Source organism: Tripterygium wilfordii, chromosome 22 (genome assembly GCF_013401445.1).
Source record: "Tripterygium wilfordii isolate XIE 37 chromosome 22, ASM1340144v1, whole genome shotgun sequence".
Classification (NCBI taxonomy): domain Eukaryota; kingdom Viridiplantae; phylum Streptophyta; class Magnoliopsida; order Celastrales; family Celastraceae; genus Tripterygium; species Tripterygium wilfordii.
Genome location: NC_052253.1, coordinates 13,306,073 through 13,319,558, shown reverse-complemented (window position 1 = coordinate 13,319,558; position 13,486 = coordinate 13,306,073). Strand labels below are relative to the sequence as shown.

Sequence of the window (13,486 nt, the reverse complement as noted above, 5' to 3'; positions counted from 1 at the left end):
GGCCTACCAGCTTACAGGAATTAGTGTTATTGAACATATAACGGATGCCATTAAAAAGATTGGTCTTTCTAAATCAACTGAAAAAAGTGAAAACCCCACATTTACATTTATTTAACAAAAAGAACGCAACCAGTAACAACTCTTCTAGAAGAAAATCACGTGCATTCACCAATCACCATGCATCCAGTCATAGAGTAACCAACCTTTATTTCCATTTTCCATCCTCAAAATCTAGCCGTTAATCACGAACTTTAACGGCTGTGACTCCCATATCAGACGCCTTCACCTGATCAGACAAATTCCCGCATTGATTCCCGGCCGTCAACGTCAACACTCCATGAATCATAAATGCACCGTCAGATATCAGAGAAAAAAGAAGGATGTTTAAACAGATCATACGGGGTCCACAGCAAATCCAACGGACACGGTCTTTTGGAGTCAATCCTCAGCCACGGCTTCCCCTTTCCGCTCCAGTGAAGCAAGCTCACCGGACCTGGATACAGAATCCTACACCGACCTTCCAGATTGTCACCGCCAAGGCCGTGCTGGTTCCACCTGTGCTCAACACCTTCAACATTGCCGGCGAATACAAGCAAAAACGGAGGCAGAGACCCTAATTCGTAGATCCGGTGCCGTTTTCGTATCCTCATCCAGTTCTCGAGTCTTTCAGTATACCTCCCCTTCCTCCATTTCCACAGATCGATCACCATCACTCCCGTGTTGAAATAGCAAGGCTTCCTCCCTCTAAACGACGCCGCAAATGCCGGATTTGACCAGAATCTCGAGGTAAAGTAGTTGGTAAAATTAGCGTGACAGTATTCCGGTGCACCAAGTACACGCCTCCCTAAATCGATATTCCACAATTTCGACACGTCGTCCACCACGATGAGATCTGAATCGAAGTAAATTATGCGGCGCACGCTCACCGGCAAGAGATCAGCGAGGTAAATTCTCGCGTAATTCAGCGGTTGATCTAAGGCTCGACGAATCGACGATGAAATCTTACCTTTGACCAAGTTCGTGTCGAAGTGGTAGAGGTGGAAGTTGAGGTAAGGGAATGTGTTGCCGATGATGCTCCGGAGCTCCGACGCGCGTCGGTTCGTGGCGATGAAGTGGAAGACGATGTTCTCGGGACACGAGGCGTGTTGCAGCACGGAAAAGACACCGGCGACCGAGCCACGGAGGTAGGTGTCGTCGAGAGTCATGGCGATGTGGATGATTGCGGGATTGTGCGACTGTTCGAGAGATGACCACGCTGTTTTACGGCAGTCCCTGCCGTTTCGAAATGCTGGCGCTTCTCTGAACAATGGGAGGTCACTGTTGGCCAAACCATGACCTGAAATGAAGAAGAAGAAGAAGAAGAAGGGCAAGACTTGGTGTTGTAATTCCAACATAGTTGTGGCTGCAGAGTGTGATTTTCTGTGTGTCTCGGAGTCTGAAGAAGAAGATAAGTTACTGGGTTTTTTGAGAGGTGGGGGCCAGAGAGGAGAGCCAGGAATGTGGATTTTGCCAGGCTGGCATGAATACGCGTCTAATTTGAAATTTCAGTGATTCTGATTCTGTTGTATCCCGTATTTAATGTTGGGTAGGCGACCGTTTACGAATTCATGATTGTTGGTTGAATCACACTGGTTAGTAGTACGATCTTCATTTGAGGCAATAGTGGGACTAGAGTCTAGAGATGGCAAACGGGCCTCAAGCCCCTCAGCCAGGCCCGGCCCACGTCATTTGGGACCGGGCCACCACCTCTTCACAAGCTGAGCTGAGGCTCCCGGCCCGGCCCCTCCCAAAATATTATACCATGTCATGGGTTCTAAGTTTCTAATCCTTGCAATAACACATAAGAAAATTTTGTTTACACACCATAAAAATGTTAAGTTTACACCATAAAATTTCAATATCCTTCAAAATTTTATAAAAAAGGCTGGGTTCGTTAGGTCCTTCAGGCCCGGCCCTTGGACCCTAGCGTGCTAAGAGCAACCACAATGACTCCATTTTAAGGAGGAATGAATGTCTTTTATTGTCGCTTTTAATGTGGCCTGGGAAGAAAATGCTTCCAATGGTGATGATTTGTTGTCCCAATTTTGTTGGGAACAACATGGAGGAAGGGAACATGGGTGACCTCCATGTTGACTTCAACACTGACAACTATATCAAAAATTAATATTGGGTCTCACCTTTATTATACCAAAAAACAAGCCATCAAATTTACATTATTATACTAATACATTTTGTTGGCCCAGTTACATCAACAAAATACTCATCCACAACAGCAAAACACATTCTCCAATGCATTTTGTTGGTCCCAACAAATTTACAGCATTGTGGTTACTCTAAGAGCACTTGTAATGGTGTAAATTTTGCTGGGCCAACAAAACTGTATTGGATTTTGTGTTTTGTTGATGTGATTATATTGAAAAACGTGTTTTGGTGAAATTTTATTGTGAACAACATAAATACATTTGATATTGTTAGCCTCCATGTTGGGTGGAAATGAATGATGTATAGGAATTTATGTTTTGTTGATGTGACTGTATTAAAAAAGTATTTGGTTTGACTTCTTGTATAATAAAGGTGGGACCCAAAAATTATTTTTGTTAACCCAACAACACTTGCACCATTGCAAGTGCTCTAAGCCTTGTGATTTGAGGTTTGCCGTTCGGTCTGGCCCACAAGATCAGTGGGCCACTTGTGGACCAGGGCGGGTCGACCCACATGAGACCTCTAAGTGGGACCTCTATTTAGTAACATGTGAAAGTCCAAATTTATGCTGAATACAACTCTCTTCGACTCTTCCTGATGTCTGCTGGTGGATTCCAATTTCCATCCTCGTCAACCTTTGGTGGTTGTCATGTCATATCATATTATTCCTAAATTTATTTTTGGATTGTGGGGCTGGATCTCTATTAATTATTGTCATGTTTTTGTTTTTGTTTTTTTTTCATGATATATTCGTCTGAATTGTATACATACGGGGTTGCATAATCCTTCTACTTTTTTTCACGTGCTAGCTGCTTCAATCGAGGAAGTTGCTGGCGAATACACCAGAATCTTCTCCCCCACTTTCCTAAGTTGACCCGTAAATATATTTACCAGTTTCCCTCCCCGAACAAACGAGACTTTAATAAATTGCCGCTGCTCCTAAGTAGAAACTAGAGAGGTGGAAGATTCAACCTCACAGACTCATTTGAATGTGGCAGATAACAACGGCGCCTGAGAATTGATGTGTAATCAAATCATAGAGACTAGTAACCGATGATATGTTGAAATTGGTGGTTACTGTTGTCGAGATCAAGGAAACATTGTGGAGAGTAGGACTCAAAGAATTACAGAAGAAGTTACAGGAAAAAAAATTAAATTGTATAAATCGAAAGCCCAATGTTGCTACTATAAGGATTGCAAATTTTTATGGACATTCTACAATTCTTGCAAATTTTCTAGCCAGACAATTGAAAAGCCAAGTTTCATGTCTTAATGCAACGAGAAAAATCTATTGAATTAGCTCAACATAGGAATACGAAAGGAATTCAACTACAAATTACAAAGGTGTATCAATGGAAAATGAATTACACGTGTCGCTTAAATCAAAGAAGGTAGAGTTTCTCTACAAACCTGCTTATGTAAATTTGAGCGCGAGAAGTCGTAAGTTTAAGTTTTATGGGTGTTTTCATTATTATAATTTACGAGATAGACCATTGTTCAATACAGCGTGTACGAATGTCACTCTGCATTATTTCCCGCACTGAGTCTCGATCCAAGTCTCAACTAATTTATGGGGATTGCGAGATCTTTCATGTGATCCAAAATTTATCAACTAGTTCTTCGATGAACAGTTGAGTGAGTTTCATGTTACAAAAACATGTTTTTGACCCGTAAATTGTCATCATGCATACTGATGATCCCATCAAAGCCAGTAACCGACCGCGCTAAAATTTAGTCATTTAGTGCTGCAAAGGCAACCCAACCATGTGCATTGTGCGTGATATTTTGTTCACATGGGAAATTCACCATGCTTTTCATCTCTTCTCCGACCACTACACACCGTCCCATTCTTTTTCCCCCTTTCCCTTGTTGGACTATTATTAAATTCCCACGTGTTCAGTACCAAAAGGTCGACTAATTTTGTTCATTAAAACAATTCTCATAATTAATTAAAATGTTTTCCTACTCATGGTGTTTGGACGTATTGTTAAAGGGTAACTTTCTTTCTATAAATAAACACACCAGCAGTCTGCAGTCTCCGTCACCTCCTCCATTATTTCTTCACCCTTTACAACCATTCCTTCATAGTTTTTCTGTATCCCATCAAGCTTTGGATCTCCACCACCATCATCAATGGCGTCAATCAGCTCTCTCAAGCTAGTTTCGTCTCTCAACCTCTCCAACAAGACATCCATCTCATCCTCCCAATCATCGAACCTATTGGGGTTCACTCACTCACAGGCCTTCTCTACCCAACCAATGACCAATTTCTCATCAATCAAACAAAATTTCTCCACCGGAACTAGCTCAAAGGCCACCACCACTGCACTTTTCTTCAACAAATCTAAATCCCATCAAGAATCGGCAAGGCCAAGTAAGAATTCAATTCATAACCTGATTAATTATTGATTTTAGTTTTTTTTTAAATTTTCTTTTGAATTTGTTGTAATTCGTGAATCGTTATTGTTTCAACAGCGAAAATTCAGGAACTAACCGTGTACGAGATCAACGAGCGAGACCGATCGAGTCCGGCTGTTCTCAAACTGAGTCAAAAACCAGTCAACGCGCTCGGCGACCTTGTGCCTTTCACTAACAAGCTCTACAGCGGAGATTTGAAGAAGAGATTGGGCATAACCGCAGGTCTCTGCGTCCTGATCCAGCACGTGCCGGAGAAAAAGGGGGACCGTTACGAGGCCATCTACAGCTTCTACTTCGGCGATTACGGCCAGATCTCGGTGCAGGGATCGTATCTGACTCACCAGGACACCTTCCTGGCCGTCACCGGAGGAACGGGGATTTTCGAAGGGGTGTACGGACAAGTCAAATTGCAACAGCTGGTATTTCCTTTTAAGCTGTTCTACACTTTCTACTTGAAGGGAATAGCAGATTTGCCGGCCGATCTTGTGTGGACGTCGGTGCCTCCGGCACCGACCATCGAGCCATCCTCGAATGCGAAGGCACTGGAGCCTAACGCCTGTATCCCCAACTTCACCGATTAATGCTCTGTTTGGCTGGCTCTCTCGGCGAACTAGCTGAAGGTTTTTTTTTGTGTATTAGAGTATTAAGCTAGTTCATGCTGAAATTAAATAATCTGAGAGATCATATAAATGTAATACAGCTGTTGCGGATTCAATTATATCTTTGTGTGTGTTTTTTTTGATGAATTTAATTAATGCATTTTGCCATTTTCTGTGTGTGAAATTATTGTTACCAAACCTCGTAGTCATAGGCATAGTATCATAGGATTCTCTGGGCCAAATTAATTGACAATGTTAACCTAATCTGGTGGCTTAACAATAGAACAATGTTGTCTATATCACATGTTAGATACTTAGGTCTCGTTTATTATAAAAAAAAAAAGAAAGTGTATTTAATAATTTAAGTAATACACAGGCGACGTTGATGTAGTCTTGCAAAAATTCAAAGGAGGAAAGTAGGCGGATCTTAAGGTTAGCAGGAGTGCCGATTGAAAGGACTATGACGATCTAGTTAGATTAATTTCCGATATTTTAGTAATGTAAACAATATTTAAAAGAGGTTACCCGTTTATGAGTAGGTATTTCCTTTTTTTGAAGTCTCTTAGGGCACTTGCAATGGTAAAGTATTATTTGATCAATAAAGATGTTATTTTTTGTTGATGTGACTGTATTGTAAAATGTGTTTTGCTTATGTGACTGTATTGAGATAAGTGTTTTGCTGATGTGAATGTATTGGTATTAGATGTTTTGGTGTAATTTTGTTGTGGATAATATGGAGGAATGGAATGTTGTTAGCCTCCATGTTGGGTGGGAAGAGAAAATTGTATAGAAATTTGTGTTTTGCTGATGTGATTGTATGGGAAGACGTGTTTTGCTGATGTGGTTGTATTAGAATACGTGTTTGACTTGTTTTTTTGTGTAATAGAGATGGGATCGGGTCAACATTTTTGTTGGCCCAACAAATACTAAACCATTGCAATTGCCCTTATAACGTGAAAGGAGGAAGTTCTTTATAGTCTAGCTGTGTAAGGAAGGTGACGTGGCTCTTCCTTCTTCCGTTGATCTTGTCCCTTTGAATAAATAGCGTGTTCCACAGGGGTAAATCCTAGCGGTGATAAGACTTGTGTCAAATTTCAAGCATTGAGTAAGAAGTAAGACTTCGGGGTGTACTTGAAATGATGGTTGTGTTAGTGACGAGATTGGTGTGGGTATCGAGACTATTGCAGATACATGTCTCAATGACAATTTTAGGGATTGTCTGATAAAAGGCGATCGGTCGAACGTGCATCTCCCTTAAGGTCTCCATAGAGTGCCGAGGGAGATTATGCATATTCTCTGATAGAGAATCTTATCATGTGGACGATACTTGACAATTGACATGACTTGGTGGATAGGGTGGTCGAGGCAGAGGGTTTACGCATAGATACTGATGATAGTGAACATTTGGGTGAGATATTGAGTTGGCATGCTTGCATTGATCCGTGGGCCTAGTTACTGGGCGATATTTCAATATGTGGATAGGAAGCCTCTAGGCCCAATGTTGTGTCTAACCCAGTTGGGCCGTGGTGTGCTTGACCAAGAAGCCCAAGACAAAATTTTGCCACTACACAACGCAATGACTCATGTATTAAAGAAAGAGACACATAAAAGTTAAAAGAAGAAAAAAAGGAGAAGATGATAATTCAATTAATTAATAGATGGATGTGGAAGAAAGCCATTCAGGTTTTGAGGGGTGAGGGGTTTAAAGATGCAATGCAATAACAGGTGGTCTGAAAATGTATCGTAGAATCTGTTTGTAGTTATTCTGAAAAGGAAAAAAGGCACCTCTTTGGGTGAAACCCCATAAGCAGCAAGATTTCAGTGGTCCTTCTCCCTCTCCCTCTCTCTTTCTCAGACTCTCAGTACTGTGAAAGTGGACTCCATCGAAGTGTTTAATTTTAGTGGTAGTCCAACTGATGAGCCTCCCTCTCCCTCTCTTTCTCTCTCTTAACATATGGTGTAAAAGAGAAGTGAAAGTGAAAACTGCAAATTAAAGCTGAATGAACAGTAGTTATCTGCGACTCTACTGTACATGTCTGCATGTCTGGCTCTTATCTTCACCATCACTAATACTGCATTTTCACTTACTTACTCGACCATCTTCTCTCTTTCTCTCTAACACATGTATTGTCACAACATGCAAAGTATCACAAAAAGGTACTTTAGTTGGATAATTGAACTGCCACTCTTCGCAACATTTAATGTAATACAACCTTTGGCTTTCACTATCCGTTTTGTCTTCATCCTCTCTCTTCATCACTCTCTCTAGCACCATAAATCCTAATCATAAGTTGGCAATTCAAAAACATAACAATAATAATAGGGATCCTAGTAGCCGGTATCTCAGTTGTCCCAATTGTTGAGTTTTACGCCTAAGATTTCATATGCATCATGTGAGTCATGTGGAACTCAAAATTCACTTAGATCCTGTGCGTACAACTCACCAGTCGAAATAACTGAGATACCAACTGCTCTGGGATCTTTATCATTTACGAAAACATAATTACTAACTCTAATATTAGTTACTTAATAAAAGAAAACAGGATGATGACCTTCATGAATGTCGTTATAAACCTCCTCTTCCTCTTCTTCTCCTTCTTCCTCTTCGTCTTCATATTCATCTCCAACCTCACAATTAGTCTCCAAAGTATGGGCTGCATGACCATCTCCAAATGAACGGACATGATCTTTCAAAGATCTCTTGTGCTTGAAATCAGATCCGCATATGCAAAACCAAAGCTTCCCACAATTCTTCTCATGTGTCCTCCAATCCCCTCTGACAGCAAAATGTTTGCCACATTTTCTACACCCAAATGGCTTGGCTCCGTGCTTTCGCTTGTAATGGGTTTGGAGAGTTCTGAAATCCTTCAATGGCCTTGATCTTGGATGGTCAATGTTGTTCTTGCAACCCTCAGAACAACAATAACAAGGCAGTCTTAGCATTGATGAAGATGGCTTTGTCCCTCTTAGTGACTCCGGACCCTTTCGATACTGCGATCCATGACCCCACATGTGCATCTAGACACACAAAATCAACCAAATGTGACATGTTTTAATACAATAATATAATGTAAGAATTAACGTTTTTTAAACTGAGAACACACCATACAAGCCAGAATTAACCTGCATGTTGTTGTAACGGTTGAATGTTTTGTTGCAGACAATGCAAGAGAACTGTGCCGGACCAACAAGGATTTGGGAGCGAGTGGGAATCCAGTAATGCACTCCTTGAGCGAGATCATTAGAACCACCATTAATGGCGTTGAGGTTGTGTGCGTTGAAGCTTGTTGCTGTGGGAGGAGCAATGGTCAGAGCAACCGTCACACTGTTTTCATCGTTAGGGTTTTGATGCTTTTGATATGAAGGGGAAAGATGGGTTTTCTGTTGACCAGGAAGACCAAGAGATAGAATAATGGAATCTTCATTTTCTTGGCCATGATCAGTGGAGGATATGTAGGTGAAGAGAGGAGCTTGCATGGTGGGGATTTGGGATTTGATGGAGAAGATAAGTGTTGGAGAAAGGCAATAAGTATTAATTTGTGGGTTTGAGTTGTGTGATTCTTTAGTGTTTGGTAACGAAGGAGACAGGGAAGCGGCAAATGAGGAGATATAGATGGAGGAAAAAAAGATGCATAGAATGGCGTTCCAAACACTCACACACACAACACTATCCTCTCTATTTTGCTAGGAAACACTCGATTTCCGAGCTGCCGATCGACTTCACTCTGCCTTCTCTCTTTTGCATCCTCCTCTCTCTTCAGCCAGTTGTGATTGTGATAGTGATAGAGATGTATATAAGCATGTAGAAGTGTAGAACTACTTTGTATATAACCTCTATTTGGTTATTTCTCCAGATTGAGGGCGTAAATAACCTTGTTCGACGTCGGAAGTTCGATTCTAAACTGATGCAACCATTTACAATTAGTTTGCGCTAGATCTCAACACAACTAACTTGTTGAGCGAGTTTACGTGTGTCTAGCCTGACCTGAGTTTGGGCTTAATCGGACTTTTCCATAATAGTTTTTTGAAAGAGCATTTACAAAGAATTCAAAGCATGGAGTTGCCCTAAAAAAACTTGTAACCCCTCCTAGCCACTAACTCAGTAAGATTGTTAAGGAAACAATCTTGTATTTCCTTTGTTGGAAGTTGACTGGCGCTTCATTGTTGCTAAATATTGTCTTTTTCTTTTCATGATGGGCCTACACAAACATAAGCAACTCACTCTCCCAAAGAGTAAATTTGGACTCCAATTTCACTGTGTGTGTTAATTAATTCCAATGTATAATGATGTTTAGACTTGTGATCTCAAATCACATTGATATAACCTAATTGAGTGATTTATAAATAAGGTCTAGCTAGTCCTCTTACACATGTGACATATTTTAAGGGTCTAAGTATTTTGAAAATAGTTAAGGAAAAAAAATCCGTGCGGATCTTTTAGTGCATATTTCGTCTGGATTTTCTAACAAATGAATCTCATGTTGGGTTTGACATTGAGGAGGTTTGAAGAGCAAGCATGCGAATTCAAGACTAGGTTAGCTCAACATACATATGAGAATGTTCCTAGTAGGGTTACATGATTCTGTCTCATAAAGCTTTCAATACATAGATGCACGCATAAGCACTATCACAGTACATAAATGTGTAAACTCTCTACTCTCTATGAAAAAGAGTGGAAAATATGATAGATTTCTAGCCAACTCGATCGATCAGGAAATATGAATCTGCTCCCTCAATAATCAATATAGCCACCAAGTTAATGCAACACTACTTCCCAGATATTCAGTTGTATAATGCACTAATTGTTACATATATATGTGTGTGTGTGTATATATCATCGGGAGGACTAGAGCTATAGAGATAGAGCTAGAGCTATATCAACAATGGCCACAACAAAATGGTTGGTGGACCATCCTTTTGATTAGACAATTAGACATAACTCAAGAACTGAGATAGATCGTTTGATAGATTGTTCCAACCATCACGTCAATCATGAATTCTTAATTTCAAAGCCTTCAACACAGACTCTCTGGGACTTCTGACTCAGACAGTTCATCGAAAAAAGGGTTGTTGAAAAAAAAGTAGTACTAGATTTGGCTTTGCTCTTAAATGTTTATGTACCGCCCTTTTTGCCACTCTTTCAAAATTTCTCTATACAATTAAGGAATTGACTGTATTATTACTGTGTCTACAATGGAAAAATATTCAATAGTCTTGAAACATCATGTTAATTATTTGATGTTATCAACCAAGGAAATTGAATTAACATTTCAAATCTCACATTATGTGAAGGTAAGGTGTGCATGCTGAACAATTGCTCATTGGATGAGATAATGAACTTGATCGTGTTAATTTTTAATGCAAGTGGGAGGTCGTGAATTCAAGGCCCATGTGTGTTTCCGTTATCACAATTTGTGAAATGGGTCCTTGCTCAATTCAGTGTCTACAAATGCCACCTATGTTATCTTGTTATCTTCTTACACTAGACCTCGATCCAGATCTCAACCGGTCCATGAGGTTGCGGAATCTTTTATGTGGTCTCCCAATCATTTGTCCTTGACTCCGTCCACTGTGGGAGCCTTGTGCAATGTCAAGTTCCAAAGTTAATTAATTTGAATTGATGATGAGACTGTATATGGACTCCAACCGTAGTGTAATTAAACGTGCGTTTTGGCTTGAGGTGGTGAAGATGTTGAACTGGGCATTAGATTCCCTAACATATCTTGAATGACATGAGCCAATAAAAGATAGTAGAAAAGAAAAAGAAAACTGTAGCAAAAACGCATGGGAGGTTTTGGTTTGTAGGTTTTGGGTACATTTATGACGTGAATGAGAGAAAGGAAAAAGCAAAGATTGCCATCTTGTGGTGTTCTTATATGAGAAAGGAAACTTGGAAAATGCAACAGTGACCCATATCAGACTTCATGGCCGCCCCTCTTGATATGTCACACGCACTAGTTGTACTTGGTACTCAACTGTGCCCACTACCCATTTATTGATTCCTACCTACAAACTCTACCTTTATTATAGTTCTCCTGCTTGTTTGTGCTGGTCAAGATGACAGTCCGATTCTTCAATATATCTTGACCCGTTTTGAGACGTGCCGGAAACGAGATTTTTTTTAAATTGAGAACAACTCAGCATGCATGCGTGTCTTTTGGGCATTCTACTATGCTCATAGGCGACCCGAGCTAGATGCTCGTAAATCTGCTCTACATGTTAGTTGGGCCGAGATCTAACGCAAACCACTTGAAAATAGTTGTCAAGTTTAGAATCGAACTCCCATTTTCGGGCGAGATGTTTTTATGTTATAAGTCATGAGAGATAACCAGGTAGGATATCGCCAAATGGTTTGAAAGTAAGACTCGGTAGACATTACTTACTATAGTCCCACATCGCTCCGTAAAATTTGAGTTGTGTAGTTTATACGAGGCTCCGCATAATCCTGAAAGAAACAATTTTGATTGTAATGGCATGTCTTGTCACTGAATCTTAATTTTGAAACAGTGTGTGTTCTTGTGTGGGTTTCCCCATCCCTTTCCTCGCCTGGGTTAAAAAGAAGCAGCAGATAGTGATATTACTGGCTGTAAATTTTGGTGGGCATCGAAACCAGATAGCCTTGCGAAAGTTGGGCCCAATAGCCCGTTTGGAAATGTTTCCAATATTTTGAGGTATCTTTTAGGCCCATTCTTAAAGTCTACACAGACAAGCCCAAAACAACAGCTATGCATTGAGTCACACATGAATATTTATATATGAGCATGATAAGTTTGCTTCGAGACTGAAACCTCAAACATTGCACGAATTTATGAGCAACTTGAATTGACCCCTTCTATTTTACTCTTGGAACCAACCAACGTTGTCAAAATATTAGATCGACTGATTATTCCAGCTTACAACTTGTTTGAGTTTAATTTTCTTATGTTGGTGTGTTTGGTAGAACGGGGCTGCAAACTTATAGACTAACGGTACCCATTCTACCAAACAGCTAATATAACTATAAGCTAGTGAATCTTATAAGCTGTGGAATCTCTAGCTTATGATAAGCTCCGAGTGAGAGTGGTTGCCCTCACCCTCACCCTTTTCTATTTGTTTTATTTAGTTATATTATATATAATATTATAATAATAATTTATACTTATAAATACTTATAATAAAATAAGCATAATAAAAATTAAAAACTACAAACAAAAACATACTTTCCACAATTTATAAGCTAGCCTTAACTATAAGTTTCATCAAATACCTGAATAATTTATAAGTTGGTGTTGAGAATGAAAAAAGAAGCTCTACCAACCGAGCAAATGGTATTGGAGCAGAATCCAACTACAATGTCAGGTTCACTTTACTTCTTCCATTTGAGTCAATTGTTGGGCCTTTCAAATGTTCTTAAGTATATACCACCCACAAGATGAGGGGTACCACAAAGACTGTAACTCGTCTAATCCATTTATTGGATCTTGTATAACCGAATCCACGTGTTGTTTAGGTTGAATTTGCAACCTTTACAAGAAAATCATGGCTGGGCTATGTTTTTTTTTGATAAAGATGGCTGGGCTATGTTAAATGGAAGGAGAACATCCTTTGCCATGATTGTTACTGAAAGTGGGATGTAGGACCCGTTGCATTGAAATTTGAAATTACTTATCAGTTGAACTGCTGAAGGTTTCGTACTCCCATCGTTCGAAACTTAACCTAACTGCAGTAGATTACAAGATTAGGAAGACACGAGTTTTGTTTTTCTTTTTTCCTTTTTATGTACTTATAGACACATATATAGACAGAGGGTAGGACAACGGCATACATTAGAGATCAATTCCAGACCTTCAAGAAAAGTGGTCATTTACGAACTTTCCAGGAGGGCAGAGTCCAATGGGTCCGTGTTTTGAATGAGTTTAACGTTGAAAAAAGACGCCATAATCACTATGATGTATAGGTGACGATAATATTAAAAGAATGGTTAGCTAAAAGTGTTCATCTTATAATGCTTTCGGCCTTCCAAACCCAATGGGGGGACACTTCACAAAAAACAGAATGTGACCCGCACCAAACCAACTTTGCCTCACAAAGAAGGCCCCCCTCCTTTAATCATTACACCTGAAGTTATGGACCTCATCATAAAGCAAAAAATGGCGTCCTTGTAATGATTTGAGAATAATCCAAATCACCAAACACAAAAACTTCCCATTATTGGCTCTAGAACAACATGGAACTATGGACCACGACCCCAAGTCCTTGGTCTTCAAAAAGATTTACTGTGTAGGTCA

General features: G+C 40.0%; 3 protein-coding genes across 3 annotated transcripts; 1 reads left to right on the top strand and 2 right to left on the bottom strand.

The window, feature by feature from the left end:
* Positions 1 to 11: 11 nt before the first annotated feature.
* On the bottom strand, positions 12 to 1,585 carry LOC119991764 (probable galacturonosyltransferase-like 3). Its single transcript, XM_038838212.1, has one exon. It carries the CDS (start codon positions 1,392 to 1,394, stop codon positions 357 to 359), a length of 1,038 nt encoding a protein of 345 aa, XP_038694140.1. The 5' UTR covers positions 1,395 to 1,585; the 3' UTR covers positions 12 to 356.
* A 2,648-nt stretch (positions 1,586 to 4,233) lies between these two features.
* On the top strand, positions 4,234 to 5,387 carry LOC119992308 (allene oxide cyclase, chloroplastic-like). Its single transcript, XM_038839020.1, has 2 exons — positions 4,234 to 4,576; positions 4,678 to 5,387. Exons 1-2 carry the CDS (start codon positions 4,336 to 4,338, stop codon positions 5,199 to 5,201), a joined length of 765 nt encoding a protein of 254 aa, XP_038694948.1. The 5' UTR covers positions 4,234 to 4,335; the 3' UTR covers positions 5,202 to 5,387.
* Positions 5,388 to 7,416: 2,029 nt separating this feature from the next.
* On the bottom strand, positions 7,417 to 12,440 carry LOC119991711 (zinc finger protein WIP6-like). Its single transcript, XM_038838127.1, has 2 exons — positions 8,343 to 12,440; positions 7,417 to 8,237 (listed from the first exon to the last, which is right to left on the bottom strand). The coding sequence occupies exons 1-2, from the start codon at positions 8,694 to 8,696 to the stop codon at positions 7,746 to 7,748; spliced, it is 846 nt and encodes a 281-aa protein (XP_038694055.1). The 5' UTR covers positions 8,697 to 12,440; the 3' UTR covers positions 7,417 to 7,745.
* Between the last annotated feature and the right edge of the window lie 1,046 nt (positions 12,441 to 13,486).